The following is a 14,734-nucleotide window of genomic DNA, read 5'->3' on the forward strand; positions in this document are numbered from 1 at the left end:
CGACCAATCAGAGTGCGCTCCCTCGTCGAGGCGCTGCCCAATAGCGCGGCGCTTCCGGGTTTCGGCCGAGCGAGAGAAAGCGTTGGGAGGGCCGAGAGGAAACCTGCCCGGAGTTAGTTTGTGGGGCTGGGGGTGAGGGGTGACGTCACGCTGCTGCCCGTGACGTCACGGCACCTCAGGAGAGCGCGGGGGGGGGGCTCCAAGGGCCAGGGGCGACCCTGAGGAAAATAATGGGGGGGGCAAGGGGGGGGTGTCCCCAAAAAGCCCCCAAACTTGGGGTTTTGGGGGTTTTTTATCTGAGAAAAAAGGAAATTTCTAGCATTTTTGACGTCAGGGGAACCCCCCATCCCCTCACCCTGAGGAAAAATTAAACGTTCCTGGCGTTTTTCTGAGGAAAAAGGGAGATTTGGTGGCTTTTCTTTTTTATGAGGGAAAAGGAAACTTCAAGGTGTGTTTTTCTGAGGTAAAAGGATTTTTAACTTTTAGTTTTCTAACTTTTATTCTTTCTTGAGGAAAAGAAAATCTCATGGTATTTTTTTTCTGGAGGAATAGTATTTTTATTCTTTTTCCTGAGGGAAAAGGAAGTTTCAAGGTATTTTTTCTGAGTAAAAAGGATTTTTAACTTTTAGAGTTTTAACTTTTAATTTTCCTTGAGGAAAAGGAAATTTCCAGGTATGTTTTTCTGAGGAAAAAAGGTTTTTAACTTTTACTTGTTCTTGAGGAAAAGGAAGCTTCAAGGTATTTTTTTTCTGGGGAAAAAAAGGATTTTTAACTTTTAGATTTTTAACACTTATTTTTTTTCTTGAGGAAAAGGAGATTTCAAGGTATTTTTTTCTGAAGGAATAGTATTTTTATTTTTTTTCCTGAGGGAAAAGGAAATTTCAAGGTATTTTTCCTGAGGGAAAAGGATTTTTAACTTTTAGATTTTTAACTTTTATTTTTTCTTGAGGAAAAGGAAAATTCAAGTTGTTTGTTGTTTGTTTTTTTTTTTTTCTGGAGGAATAGGATTCTTTATTTTGATTTTTCCTGCGGAAAAAGGGAACTTGAAAGTATCTTTCCCTGAGGAAAAGGGATTAGTATTTTTATTTTTCCTGAGGGAAAGGGAACTTTCTGGGCTGACCTTTCTGAGGGGAATGGAAATCCTGCTCTTCTTAATTTTCTCTTCTCCTGAAGGAGAAGGAAAGTTCCGGTGCTCCTGCCAGAAGGGCCGGGTCCGGGTTCGGGTTGGTTTTGTTCTCCTTTTCCCTGAGGAAGGAGGAAGCTGCTGAGGGGAAAATAACGCTTCTGGTTGCCCCGAGGAAAACACCTCGGAAACTTTGAGCCTCCCCGAGGAAAAACGAAATCCCCGCGTCCTCCGAAAGCCCAAAATTCTGCTTTTTTTTTTCAGGCCAGGCGGGGCGAGGAAACCTCAGCTCCCCCTCGGCGGCCATTTCCCTCAGCAAAACACCTCAGCGAGGGGCTTGCTCGGGGCGGGAGGAGGGGGGGGGGGCTCTCCACCAGCACCTCCCATCCCTAACCCTGAATTTTCCCTGCTTTTTTCAGGTCCCCGGCCATGGCAGAAGAGCCTCGTCTCTTCAAGCTGGCCCGTCGGGGGCAGCTGGAGGAGCTGAAGGACGCCCTGCGGCTCGGGGACGCCGGCGGGCAGCGCTGCGGGCGCTCGGGGGACACGCTGCTGCACCTCGCCGCCCGGCACGGCCACCTCCGCCTCCTTGCCTGGCTGCTGGAGGAGCTGGCGCTGGACGTGGAGGCGGCCAACGGCGACTACAAGAGGCCCCTCCACGAAGCCGCCTCCATGGGCCACGGGGAGTGCGTCTCCTACCTCCTGGCCAGGGGAGCCAGCGTGGATCCCTTGAAAAGGGCGGACTGGTAGGTGGTGGGCGCTGGGCTTCGTCTGGAGCCGCGTCTGAACCGTTTTGGTTCCTCCGGCAAAGGTGGTGAAGGGTCTAGAGGGCAAGATGCACGAGGAGCAGCTCGCTTTGCTCGGTTTAGAGGAGACTGAGGGGAGACCTCAGCTGGGCGACGCTCTCAGGCATCTGCTTTGATTTTTGGGTGGTCCTCCGTGGAGCCAGGAGCTGGACTCGATGACCCACGTGGGTCCCATGCAGCTCAGGATATTCCGTGCTCCCAGGGGTGCAAATCTTGTAATTTAATTCCAGCCCTCTCAATCTTTCCCCCACGCTTATCGCCGAGGTTGCAAATTACTGCTTCCTTAGCAGATCTAATTCAGATAGATGCACACAGAAGCTTTTATTCTTCCCTTCTCTCCCATACCACGGGAATCAGTGATACTGATTCACTTTTTTTTTATGCCCCTTTCCTCTGAAACTGTAATAACAATCACAAAGACCCTTTTTTTGAAGTTGTTTTATTTCCATTTCTTCATCTTGGGTCGGATTTGCTACTGATAAAAACGATGGCCTCGTGACCCGCGAAACAGCTCGTTCCTTCAGGGCTTTTTCCTGCCTGCCTTGTGAGCAACCCACCACCGAAACGATGAGCGAACGAGCGCTGGGAATAAAAAACCGAGGTCCGTTCCGCAGGCGTGCGATGGGCCTGGCTAATAAAAAAAAATCACCACGTACCTGTCAGGTTCCCTTCCCGGGGCAGGAGCTTTCTGCCTGCCACCTCGGGAAAGAAAGCGAACGCCTTCCTGAAGCCGAAGCGGCACGAACGCAAAGGCGGGGTCCCCGTGCTCGCTAATCAGAGGCTGTGCCGGCGTCGAGCTGACATCGGGGGGGAGCAGAGGAAGGCAGAGATTGCGCGCCTGGCTTCCCGTGACGGGCCTGCAGCTCTACCCCTGCTGCCCCCAGCAGCCGCGTGTCTGATCTCTTAAAAAAAAAAAATCTCCCCCGCTGGAGATTTCACCTCTTCTCTCGGCCTTAAAATTGGGGCGTTTATCCTAACGTCGAAGCCAAACCTCTGTCACAGCTTTTTAGGGCCACGAGCTCTTTGTTCGGCGGGAGGAGTTCCCGTGCCGTTTTTCGGGATGAGGATTTCTTTTTATCATGCTTTATTTCATCTCTCAGCTGTTGTACGGGGGGTTGGCGAGGACGGGATGGAGCATCTCCGCGCTGGAGAGCTCTTCGCCGTCTCTGGGGCAGCTCGAGCTTTCCGCCCGACCTGCGCGCGCACCCAGAGGATCGGGTGAGATTCGTAAATAATTAAAACGGCGAGCGCAGCTCACGCCCGCGGCGGTTAAACCCTTTATCGTCCCTAACGCCCTGTTGGTTAGATAACGCGGCAGGCAAGGAAAACGTCTCGGTGCTGGTGAGGCCAGTGGAATTAGTCGCCGGAGTAGGGTTGAACACAGGAGATGTGGGCTCAGCACCTCGCGTAACCCCCGCCTTGCCTTTAGAGTAAACCCTCAGCTCACGCCCACCTCCGTGGTCCCCTGGAGGAGCTGGGGTGGTTGTTAACGTGCGGCACGGGGGTTACGGGTGCGAGAACGCCGTCCCCGCCGCACGTGGGGTTGGAGGCAGGGTAAGACGCGCCGTTGGCCGCGTTTCTTTGGCGGGGGGACCTGCTGACCCCTTCTTCCAGGCTTCCCACGCGCAGTCTGGGATCGCGGGACGGAGAAGCTGCTCTGCCGGGGAGCTCGTGGAAGTCTTCTTTAAATACCAAAAATACCTGAAATATAAACCAGGACAAAGCTCTGAAAAGCTTCCCTTTCAAACCAGCTGCTCTGGCTCCAGCCAGGCTCGACAGATCCCCCCCCCAAAATCCAGGCGATGCGTTTGCACAGCTCCCGCGTTACCTGCATGAAAGCGCAGCGCCGTAAAAATCTCACGGTCCGCATGCAGCACGCGGCGAGCCCAGAAACTCCTGAATGCAGGTGAGACAATAAAGCGCCCGGCTTCTGCTTGGGGACGGTCTTTGCCTTCAGCCAGCGAAGTCTCCTACCTCCAAGGGGTTTTAGGACGGCGTTTTTCCCCCTGGGTAGCTCCCCAGAGGACGGTTAGGACTGGCTACAGGTGCTATGGAGAGCTTCAAACCCCCCGCTTCGCGCTCAGCCGTGAGAACGAAAGCCGCCGGGCTCACCCGGAGCTCCCTCCCCCCTTTTTAATCACCCCGCCTTTCGTTTAGGACCCCCCTGATGATGGCTTGCACCAGGCGGAACCTGGAGGTGATCAAAGACCTCGTGGAGCACGGAGCCGACCCGCTGCTGAAGAACAAGGACGGCTGGAATTGCTTCCACGTCGCCAGCCGGGAGGGCCACGGGGAGGTCCTGCGGTACCTGCTGGCGGCGTCCCCGAGCAGCTGGGACACGGAGAGCGCGACCAGGAGGACGCCGCTGCACACGGCGGGTAAGGGGGTGCCGCGAGAGGGGAGGGGGCGGGCTGGAGGACAGGAGGCCGCTCCGCTTTCCCTCCCCGTTTCGCGCGGGGAAGCGGGGTGAGCCGATCTCGATGCGGAAGCACGGAGGAACGGTGAAACGAGCGACGCTAAACGGAGGGGAGGTTAGCGGCGGGCTCTGGGTGCTCACCGCTCCGAGCTTCCGTGGGCTAACGGCGCCCCGCTACATCCGTGCGGGGGTTTCACCTTGGGACGGACGCTCGTTTTAGCTGCTCTGAGATAAAATAAAGAGCAGGAATAATTAGGCCGGGTGGTTCTTAATGGCGTGGCAGAGCTCGCGGGGTCCCAGGCTCGTGAGATTTGTGAGGTTCGTGAGGCTCGCGGGTCCTCGATTCCCATTCCTCCGACTTTTGCCTGCGCCCAAAGCAGGTTTTTTGCGGTGAATAACAGCTCCGGTACCTTGGGGGTGCTGGATTCGGGCCAGGAGCATTTCACGGTCACCCGCTGTGACAGACCCGAGCTCCCGCAGCTCGGGACGTTGGCAGCGCGCTCCACCTCGCCGCCGTACAAAGCCACAAATCGTTCCCGGAAATCCTGCCGGGTTCCGAGCACACCTGGGCGTTTTTAAAAGCCCTGAAACCGGCGGAAAACATTATCTGCTTGGCGTGGCGGCAGGGAGAAGGCCACGGTTACCCGAACCCAGAGGCGCTTGGCGTTTGGCTTGCGGCTTTCTGGCTCGTTCGTTCCACCGTGATCCGAGATGTGAGCGCGGGGCGGCGCCGCTCGAAGCCGTGGCTGCCTGAATTCATCTCCCGGGGACCGTAACGGGGACCGACTCTCCGGAAAGACCCCGGGCGGGGCGAGGAGCCCCCTGTTGTGCCGCGATTAATCCGCTGCCTACGTCGCCCTTCGGCTGTCGTCCCCCGTTCCGTCTCCAGCTGCCCTCGGGCTCAACCCGGGCATGAAAAATGGCTGGGTTGTCGGCTGATGTTTTGTGCGGGGTGGTAAAGAGCAGCTCGGCTGAGGGAGGAGTAGGAAATCCTCGCCTGGCTGTGCGTTCTCCTCTCCCCGCTCCATCCCAAGCCCTCTGTCTCCACGCCTGCAGCAGCGGGCCGGGCGCGCGGCCCCTCTCCACCCATATTTCTTGGGCTGTGGATTCGGGGCCGGGATCAGGAGCAGGCTGAGGACCCTCGTGGGGAGCGCCTGGAGCTTCGAGTCCTTCCCGCCTCGCGGCGCTTGGGCCGTGGGGGTGCAGGGGGCGGCGGCGTGATGCCACCTGGGGGTATCTCCGCCCCTCCGCTTGACTTTCCCCACCGCAAAGCCGTCGGTGCGGGGTTTGGGTCGCTTATCCAGCCGCGTTTAGCCCCTGGACCACACTTTAGGGGAGCAGCGGGAAGGGCTGGAGCTCCTCAACCCTTTGCCCCCTGCTTAATTTGCCCCCTGCTTAATTTGCCCCCTGCTCAGACGAAGGCCGGAGGCGACGCCGGAGCCGCCGGGGGAAATCACGTCAGCCCCTCTGTGAATTTCCATCCCCGGGCGTGGAGATGAGCGCGTTAACCCGTGACCGGCCCAGCTGGCTTCCTGGCACGCTTGTCCCTGCCTAGGAGCCGGGTAATTTTCTCCCTGTGCGATTTTTTTTTTTTTTTTCCTCTCTGGTCGATTCCTCGGGCTTCGCTGCTTCGTGTATCCGTAGCCTGAGGCAGGAGAGCAGGGGAGACGTGATGAGAGGAAGCCGAGTGCTGCCGGCTCCGAGCACTGCAGCTTTCTCGCCTCTCCGGTGCTGTTATAGGACGGATTTGTGTCTTTTTGTGGCTCTTTGTCTTTTTTTTTTTTACCAGGCAGCTTGGGCGTTTTAAAGCCCCCGTCTCAGAAATCCTCCTCACGGTGCGGCCCTGCCGCTGTTTCCGTCAGCTCAGGTGAAGGGGGGGGGTGGTAAACGGGAAGGGAGCAGGAAGCCGCAGCCGCTGCGACCAGGGAGGATGGGAACCCTCGCCGGGCTCCCGAGGAGCGCCTCGTGTGCTGCCGCATCTGAAGGTTACCGCTGTGAACACGCGTCTGCCGGGGGCTCTGCTTCTGCTGCATGGAGCAAAGCGCCTGACGTTGCAGCCCTGAGCTTGGCTGGATGGTTTTTTTTGGTTTTTTTTTTTTTTTTTTTTTCCTACAATTTATTTCATTTGGTTTTGCAAAATGACCTGCAGGGGAAAAAAAAAAAAAAAAGCCCCATTAAAGCTGTCCGTTCATCGCTGTAATGTGATTTTATTTTTTTTTTTTAAAAAGAGGGCTATTTTGGTGCGTGATGCTCAGATCCTCCCCTGCTGTTGTTGTTTTTCCTCCGAGCCGTGGTCTCGGCGAGGATGCTTCGTTAGGATGATGAGATGGGAGCGATGGGGAGCCTGAGGGGGGGGGGGGGAGCAATTCAGCAGCTCCCAGCTTTGTGTTCTCGCTGCTTCTCCCAGATTTCGCCTCAGGGATTAACAAACCCCTAGCAAGAAACGATCTTTGTGCCAGCTTAATCACACGTACGCTCACACGTGCGGCCCGCAGGTAGAAGTGGACAGCGCTTTCGTGCGTGCCTTTCCCCCGCTTTACCTCTTATTTCCCTATCGGAACAGGGGTTAAGGAAGGCTTGAGACCCGGAGGCAGTGCTTTAATTACAAACGGAAAGCAGAAGCTTTACGCGTGAAGTCTCCTGAACCTCCTCCGTGCGTCGTGAAGGCTCAGAAGCCCGATCGTGTTCCCCCGTAGGCAGCCGGTGGCGTGAGAACGCAAATTACCGGTGGTTTCTCTGTCTCTTGCAGCGATGCACGGCCGCAGGGACGCGGTGGAGCTGCTCCTGGAGCGGTAAGCGGGCTTCCTCCGGCGCCGGCTGCGGGCTCTGCCTCTCCTTTCTCCCCCCGGCCTCGCTTCCAGCACCAGCCGCCCGGACGCAAAGGGTGTTTCTGCGCTCGAAGCCCGGCTGCGCGGCCGCTCCCCGTCCCGTCCCGAGCCCGTCTCCGTTTCCTCCTGGGGTTTTTCACGGCCGCTGCCGGGCCTTTCCTGGTGAGCCCGCTCCACGGCGGGGCTCAGACCTCGCGGTGCCCTAAAGCCCCGCTTGTATAACTCGGCTCTTCCTCCGTGCTGATTCATCCCCGTTGCCTCCAACGTGGCCGAGGCCCTGCGTTAAGGGAAAGAGCTTCCCGGCAGCTCGCTCGGGGCGTGCGGCTCCTCCAGGCTTTTATTTCCAGGCTGCGGCTCCTGGGAGACCGCTGTCAAGCGGCTCTAAATGAGCCCGTGCCCCCCCCAGGCATCCGGAGCCTGGTGCTTTCCTAACCCAATTTGCCCGCTGCCAGAGCTGGAGCAGCTTGCCCCGAGCACCGCAGCCGCAGCACCCGTTAGCCCGCTCATCCTAGCCTCGGCAATTCATGTTCGCGCTCGGCCCGGCGGTAACATAGCCGTGCGATTCAAGCCAGGCTTTCCGTTTTGATTCACTCCTCTCTCATTTCAGTGGAGCTTTAAACCTCGGCGAGACCTGCGGGCTTTGATTGTAGATCTTTTTTCGTACGTGGCGCTGCTTCGCGAGGAGCGGGTTTTCCCCTCTGTGCACACCTTGCTCCTCCCAGAACCGTCTGTTCAGGGGGCAGGGGAAATGTAAACGGTTCTGCGGAGCCCGAGCAAGCTGCGCCAGCTGAGTGCCACGTCTCTGACCCCCCCAAATCCCCGGCAGGCCCGTGCCCTGAGGCAGGTTTATAAATAAAATAAACCCAGGCAGGTTTACGCGTGGCCTTCAGGGCAGGCTTTTCGTCTTTTTCTGCTGCTCCGCTGCCCCACCAACGCCAAGCGCCTGGGACAGGGAGGGTTTTAGAACCACCGCCGGCTCTGTCCTCGCTTTTGCCTTCCCTCCCAGGTGCCAGTACAAACCGGACAGCAGGGACAGCTGTGGAGTCACTCCCTTCATGGACGCTCTCCAGAACGGGCACGTCGACGTTGCCCGGCTGCTCCTGGAAAAACACCAGGTAGGTGCCAGAAACCTCGGAGGAGCTGAAGCCGCCCAGGACAGGCGAGCCCCTCGTAACCAAACCCTAACAAAGCCGTTCAGGCAAGTTCCCCGCAGGTGAGTGAGGTTTGGCCAGGCAAGGAGCGGTCCTGCTGCCCGCCCTTGGGCGCCCTGCGACAGGATCTGTCCCCTGGCTGGGGAAGGAGGATGGAGATTCAGAGGCAGGAGGGGACAGGGCTTGCCCGGAGTGGGCCAGGAGCACGATTCCCAGGAGAAGGAAAGGTGGAACCACACTTTTCAAGGCCGTAAACTGGTGGGCTCGGCTGTCCGTGAGCCCCACGCATCTACACAGAGCGGCAGAGGCATCTTGATGCCCGGGTCGTGTTTGAGCGTGTAAATACTTGCTAATTTCAGGGGATGTTTTGGCCCTCGTCTCTGCTCACACGGTCCTTGCAGTACAAAGCACTTGCTCACGTTTTTAGTCTCTCACTTCGGACAGTGAAGATGGAATAGATGATTTAATTTCCTCGTTCTGGAGCTCTGGCTTACGGCCACGAAGCCGGCGCTGGAAACACTAATGGCGGTATGAAATGGCAGTGAAACTTTCTAGGTTTTATAAAACCTCGAGTCACGCCGAGAGGCTGGAAGATATCCTTTAAGATGAGCTCACTGGATATCGCTTCCGTTACCCGTCTTGGGTTTGTGTCTTTGTGGTCGCATCCAGAAGAGATTTCATGAGGTCCTCCGCCCTCCTCCCTCCCTCTACCTGTGTCCAAATTCTTCCCCGCCGCCATGGGGGTTGGAGGTGGGTTGTTTCTTGCTGCTTGAAAGAACCGAAACCCGACGTACGTGCTTCAAACTGAAGAGAGTCACCAGACGTGAGACTGCTGACCGGCCCCGAAGGTTTGACCGGGCTGTTCATCGCTTCCCCCCTCCTTCTCCCCTCTCTTTCAGGCTTGCCCCACAGCCGTGGATGCTCTGGGCTCTCAGGCGCTGCACCGGGCGGCCGTCACGGCGCAGGACGGAGCCATTCGCTTCCTGGTGGCCGAGCTGGGTGTCGGGGTCAACGAGAGAGCGACGGCCCTGCGCCTCACGGCGCTGCACTACGCGGCCAAGGTTGGTCCCGTCCTCGCGCTTAACTCCGCGCGGTCTCTGCCGCTTGGTGCGCTGCCTAAACCAGGCTGGTCTAGGTGCTTCCGCTGACGGAGGATTCACGTTGCTGCCTCATCCTCTGTCACTGGCTGCTCCTGGCCAGTCCCGCGCCCTGTCCGATGGTTTTTTAGCCCCTCAGTAAGCGTGGCCAGCTGTCTCTACACATGCCCGAGTTGCTTTGTTTGCCACAAATCCTGCTGCTGACTGTGCTGAGGGCACGTGGCCGAGCGGCACTGCGGGGGAGCGGAGGCGGGTGGCGGCAGGGCACGGTTCCCCTTGCCGCTCACCCAGCTGGCCGTGCCAGGGCTCGGCCCGCATCCCTGGTGAGAGTTACCCTTCCGATCCGTCCTCTTCAGACCAAAACGTGGTGCTTGGAAGGAGCCCGCCCTGCCCATTAGTGGGAGCTGTAGGCGCGAACAGCTCGCGAGAGAGGAGAGCTCTTCACCAGCGTCTTCTCGCTCGCCTGGCAGAGTAGGGGCGGACGAAACGCTGCTCAGATTTTCCTCCTCTTTCTGCCCCGCTGATTCGGGTCCTGGTGGCTCGGAAGCTGGGCTATCAGCAGCTTGTTGCACAGAAAAAGGCAAAGCCTTTTGCAAAAAAAAAAAAAAAAAAAAAAAAAACAAAGAGCTGAGAGCCGGCGCCTGTTTGTCCCCGGAGGTCAGATTCTGGCCTGCCCGTGGCCAGACGTGAGAGAGGAGATGCGGAGAGGCGGAGGGAGCTCCCGGCGCTTATCGGTGTCCTTCGCACTGGAGCTGTTTTGAATTCCAGTCCGAGCCGTTGGAGTTTTCGCCTCCTCTTGTCTCACGCCTGTGCAGGGAGCTCGGCCTGGCGGGCTGCGGGTCCCGCAACCCTCCCAGGGCCCGCGGAGGGGATCCCCAAATCCTCCCTGCTGACCAGGAATCCCCACCTGGATCCCCCGCTGCGTGCTGGCTGCCCGAGGCGAGGGCAGGTCCCTGCTCCGGAGGAAACCTCCCTGCTCAGCCCTAAACCTCACCAGCCCTAACGTGCAGCGCCCAGGGCTTTGTAGTGGGAACGAAGCAGCATCCCCGTGCCTCGCTCCTACGAAAGCGTCACTGACACTTACCGCGAGCGCTGGCAGCAGCGTTCTCCTCCGGCGGGCCCCAGCCGTGGCGTTTGCTGGTGCCCACAAAGGCGGCCTTTCTCCCAGCTTCCCCTCCTCGCGCTCCGAGCGGCCGCGTTCAAAGCCCTTCTGGTTGCCGAGGGTACGTTCAGCAGCAAGGCTTTGGGGGACGGTAACGTGCCTTGGAGAAGCTCCCAGCTCTGTCTCAGCGAGCGGCTGCTCGGGGAGGGATTCGAGGGCTTTCTCTCCCTTCCCGAGGCTCGGTGTCGCTTCGTATTTACGGCGTCGTTTGTTTGGCTGGCGGGGTTTTTTTTTTTTTAATTCCCTTTCCTTATTACTTTGCATTTATAAATGCATGAAAATCAAATGACGTTTGCTGCCAGGGCCGTGGCAGCTGGAGCAGCTCCTGGCTCGCCGGTGCCGCCGCTGAGAGGGGGTGTGCGTGGGAGCCTTGAGCAGGGGGCAACGCGATGCTACGATAACGGGGGAAAAATAACGGGCTTTCCGTTCTCCTGCCACGTGACAAAGGCTAATTCACTGCATCGAAGAAGGGATCACAAAATGAGGCGTGTTATTTAGGGGGGGGGAGGATTTATTTAAGGAGACGCTGGAGGGGCGTGGGGGCTGCGCTGGGGACGCAATCCTCCTCCCAGACCTGGGCTTCAGTGCAACCACCGGAGACAGCCCTGTGCCGTAGCGGGATTTTAAGCGCTGCCGGTCCTAACTGACCGCTTTTAATTCTAAAATCGCGTTACAAGTTCGCTCCTGGGATGCCTCTCGCCGTCTTTTTAGCCTCTGGGTCAAACCTGCTGGCAAGGGCCAAGCTGCGCGGGCTGGTCGTGCCGGATGAATAACCCCTGCGCTCACCCCCGCAGGAAGGACACGCGCGCACCATCCAGACGCTGCTGTCCCTGGGCGCCGACATCCACGCGAAGGACGGGAAAGGCCGCTCGGGTGAGTTACCCGCTCACGCCCTGCACCGCAGCGCGAGTGGGCGCGCGCTTTAGGGGCGGGAGCCCGGCCTCCAGAGCTGCCCGCGCTGCGTGCGCTCAGCGGAGCGTGCGAGGCGACGCCAGATGCGTGTACGCAAAAGGCTCTCGGAGCAGCCCGACACGTGAAGCCCGTTTTTTTTTTTCCTTTTTCCCCCTTTTTTTTTTTCAACTTTCATCTGCAGGCTCTCGTTCCGCTGCACTTTCTGACGTCCTTAACGGTGTGTTTGAGCCTGCGCTGGGGCCTCCCCCTCTGCGGGAAGAACCCGCACGCTAATCCGGGCTTCTCTCTACCCAGCTGCTTCTTTTTGCGTGAAGCTTTGGGGTGCTCAGCGTCGCTGATGCCCCCCCCCCCCGCCTCTCCATCGAACGTGGTCGACACGAGGCGGTTCGGGGACTGTCAGGGCGGGCAGGCAGACGCCACTGCCCAAACTTTTAGCCTTTATCAAACCGCCTGGGAACGGCTCGCGAGCCAACGGAGAGCTCGAAGGTAAATACAGTTGCTATAGCGATGCAGTGAGCTGGCGTTCCCGTTGTGAGAGGGTGAGGTACCTCTTGCATCAGCATCTCTCTCAAAAAAATGAGTGTATATACGTGGTTTCGGCCATTGCCAAAATTGGCAACTTCCCCAGCCTTCGGGTTTGCTTAATAACACGCTTCAGTGGTGAGCGGGAGCGGTCTCGCATCGCTCCCTCCGCCCCCTCGGAGTAAATTCGAGCTCCGCTGGGCTCCCTCCACCCCCTTGGCGTGTAAATCGGGGCTTCGCAGCGGGACCTAACGACCCTCAGCATCGTGTCCTCGCCCCCCCTCCCCGCGCAGGATTAGGCCCGGAGAACGAGGCCGGAGCCGGGCCGGGTCAGCGTGCCGGCTGGCCGAGGGATCTGAGCTGGGCTCTTTCGGCCTCCTCCTGTGGGGTGGATGCTCTCTGCTGCACCGAAACCTTTCAGATTTACTGCCTGGCCCCGGAGCGAGCTGGCAGGGCGCCCCGGACCGTAAAGGCCCCCGCTTACGCCCAGAGGCTTTTTTCGAGCCGCTCTCTTTGCGAGTCGCTGTGAAATCAGAGCAGTACGGAGCCCCCAGCCGGCGCGGGCCCTCCTGCCCTGCCCGCTCCGTCGCGCAGCCTCCGTCTCCTGACGCGGGCACCCTTTGCCCATGACTCCCAACGAACTCAGTTGGCTGAAGTGCTCCCGATCCCTTTGCAAACCTGTTTTGCCGCGGCTCAGCCGAGTTAGTGCTGCCTGACGGACTGGTAACCTGACACAGGGAGGTGGGGGGTGATAAGATTTTTATTTTTATGGCATGGAATAAGAGGGGTCCCCGCGTGTGTGGGGTTCGCCACCCCGCTGGGACGGCCGTGGCAGCTGAGCTTCGCTGGGCTCTGCGGCGCACGAAGTCACTCTTCTCCCTCAGCAGCACCTTCCTTCTGATCCATTCCCCTTCGCCGGGGATCCACCGCTCGCATCTGAAGCGGGCCGAGGCTGAACCTGGCGGGCTCTCGGTTCCTTTTTGACATCCCTGTTCCCTCCCGTGTCCCCCCCCAGCCCTGCACGCGGCGTGCGCTGGGCAGCACGCGGCTGCCGCCCGGATCCTGCTCGGCGCCGGCCTGCGGGACGCCCCGGATAGCGCAGGCACCCTGGCACGGCAGCTCGCGAGGAAGCCGGAGGTCGTCCGGGTTTTTGGAGAACAGGATGTCAGCGCCTGAGGCCCCCCCGGGAGAAAAAAAGCCGCTTCGTTTCAGCGCGGTACGTTAGCTGTCGCTTCATGAGCCCCACGGAAGGCGACGGCGGGATTTTTGGCCGAGGGCTGAGCTGGGGGACGGGGGGAAACCAGTCCTGGCGCCTGGGGAGCGTTTTTTGGGGAGGAAAAACGCACGTCGAGTAGAGTCGCCGCAAGGAGAGAAGGGCTGCGGCGGGCGCGGGCTGTAGGCACCGAGCGCCTCTGTGTGAATTCTGGGCGCTTCTTTCCCTTCCAAATTTCAGGGCTGGACCGCGCCTCTCCTCCTGTGGCACCCGGCGCCTCCGAACAGCCGAGGCCGCAGCTCCTCAGAGTAAAACCGTGGAAGGGAGGTGCCCCACGGATGATCCCCGGGGGCCTGCGGGGCTCGAACCGTGGGATCCCGCGCAGCTCGTGGTGGGACGCGTCAGCGCGGAGGACGTCCCGAAGGAGAAGACGGCACCTGGGCCGTTTTTACGGCCCTAAGGGACCCGTTCTCCGCTGCCGTAAGTGATGTGAGAGGAAAAAAAAAAAGAGGGATTTGGGATCGCAGATCTCCTCGCGTGGCGCTTCTCCCCCCCAGGTCCGCGCGCGACGGCGAGGTGCAACCAACGCTTGTAGCCGCAGCCCTGCTGCCCGCAGGGGGGAAAATGGACCTTAAAAAAAATAAAAAGGCGGCCTCTAAGCCGGCTCCGTTTCGCTCTGCGTTCGCGTCGCGCTTCGACACCCGGCCCGCGTTTCCCAGGTGGGTTTAGGATGGGGCCGAGCTCTGCTCGAGCGAGGAAATTCCCACCCCGTGGCGCTTCGGGAGCAGAATTTGCCTCGGCAAAAACCCCAGCGCAGCCCTGGCTGAGAAAAATCACCTTTAGGGGAGAGGGAAAAAAATATATTTGGCCAAACTTCTCCCAAATGCTCTAAATTAAGATCTTTATCTTTTTTTTTTCTCGCCTGGCCGGGGAGGAATTGGGGACAGGACGCGGAGCTCAGCCCTACCCGGCCCGGGGGGCTTCCTGCTCCCGTTACCCCCCTGATCCCAGGGGCACCAAACCCCATAAAACCCCCGGCCCCCCTTTACGGGGACGCTGCCCGGAGCCAGCGCAGAGGCACGGAGGGGGAAAAAAAACCCCAAAAACCCACAAAATGCCCTAAAAATGCCCAAACTTCCCCAAACCACGCTGCTCCCCGGGGCTGGGGGCTTACAGCAGCCGGAGGGCACGGGTGAGCCCCGGGGGGGGGGGAAGCCGTGAGCGTGCCGGGCGTGCAAGGCCCCTTGCACGCGGGCCGCTGGCAGCGCACACCCCTTGCACGGGGGGCCGCCGGGCTGTGCACGCGCCTTGCACGGGGGCGTGCCCGTTGCACGGCCACCCTTGCACGGGCGGGCGCGTTCCCGCTGCCCCGCCCGCCTCCTGCGCGCGCCCCCACGCCCTTTGCACGCGCACAGACGCGTTGCACGGGCGCGAGGCCCTTGCACGCGCGCCTTGCACGCGCGCCTTGCACGCCTGTCACGTGACCCCCCCCTTTTTCCTCCTCGGG

At 59.4% G+C, this 14,734-nt stretch overlaps 1 protein-coding gene across 7 annotated transcripts; it reads left to right on the top strand.

The window, feature by feature from the left end:
* The first annotated feature begins 20 nt into the window (after positions 1-20).
* ANKRD16 (ankyrin repeat domain 16) lies at positions 21-13,883 on the top strand. Of its 7 annotated transcripts, XR_014585885.1 has the most exons (10): positions 73-112; positions 431-463; positions 1,543-1,866; positions 4,084-4,304; positions 8,177-8,285; positions 9,221-9,382; positions 11,375-11,453; positions 11,674-11,978; positions 13,030-13,230; positions 13,468-13,883. XR_014585885.1 is itself a non-coding variant. In XM_083841262.1 (9 exons), the coding sequence occupies exons 1-8, from the start codon at positions 426-428 to the stop codon at positions 13,188-13,190; spliced, it is 1,137 nt and encodes a 378-aa protein (XP_083697388.1). In that variant the 5' UTR covers positions 243-425; the 3' UTR covers positions 13,191-13,230; positions 13,468-13,883. The 7 variants fall into 7 exon arrangements, 3 of the variants coding, with proteins under 3 accessions (XP_083697389.1, XP_083697387.1, XP_083697388.1); XR_014585884.1 differs by lacking the exon at positions 431-463 and having other exon boundaries at positions 21-112; XR_014585886.1 differs by lacking the exon at positions 73-112 and having other exon boundaries at positions 239-463.
* The last annotated feature ends 851 nt before the right edge of the window (positions 13,884-14,734 follow it).

Source organism: Anser anser, assembly GCF_964211835.1.
Source record: "Anser anser genome assembly, chromosome: 1".
In the NCBI taxonomy this organism is placed as follows: domain Eukaryota; kingdom Metazoa; phylum Chordata; class Aves; order Anseriformes; family Anatidae; genus Anser; species Anser anser.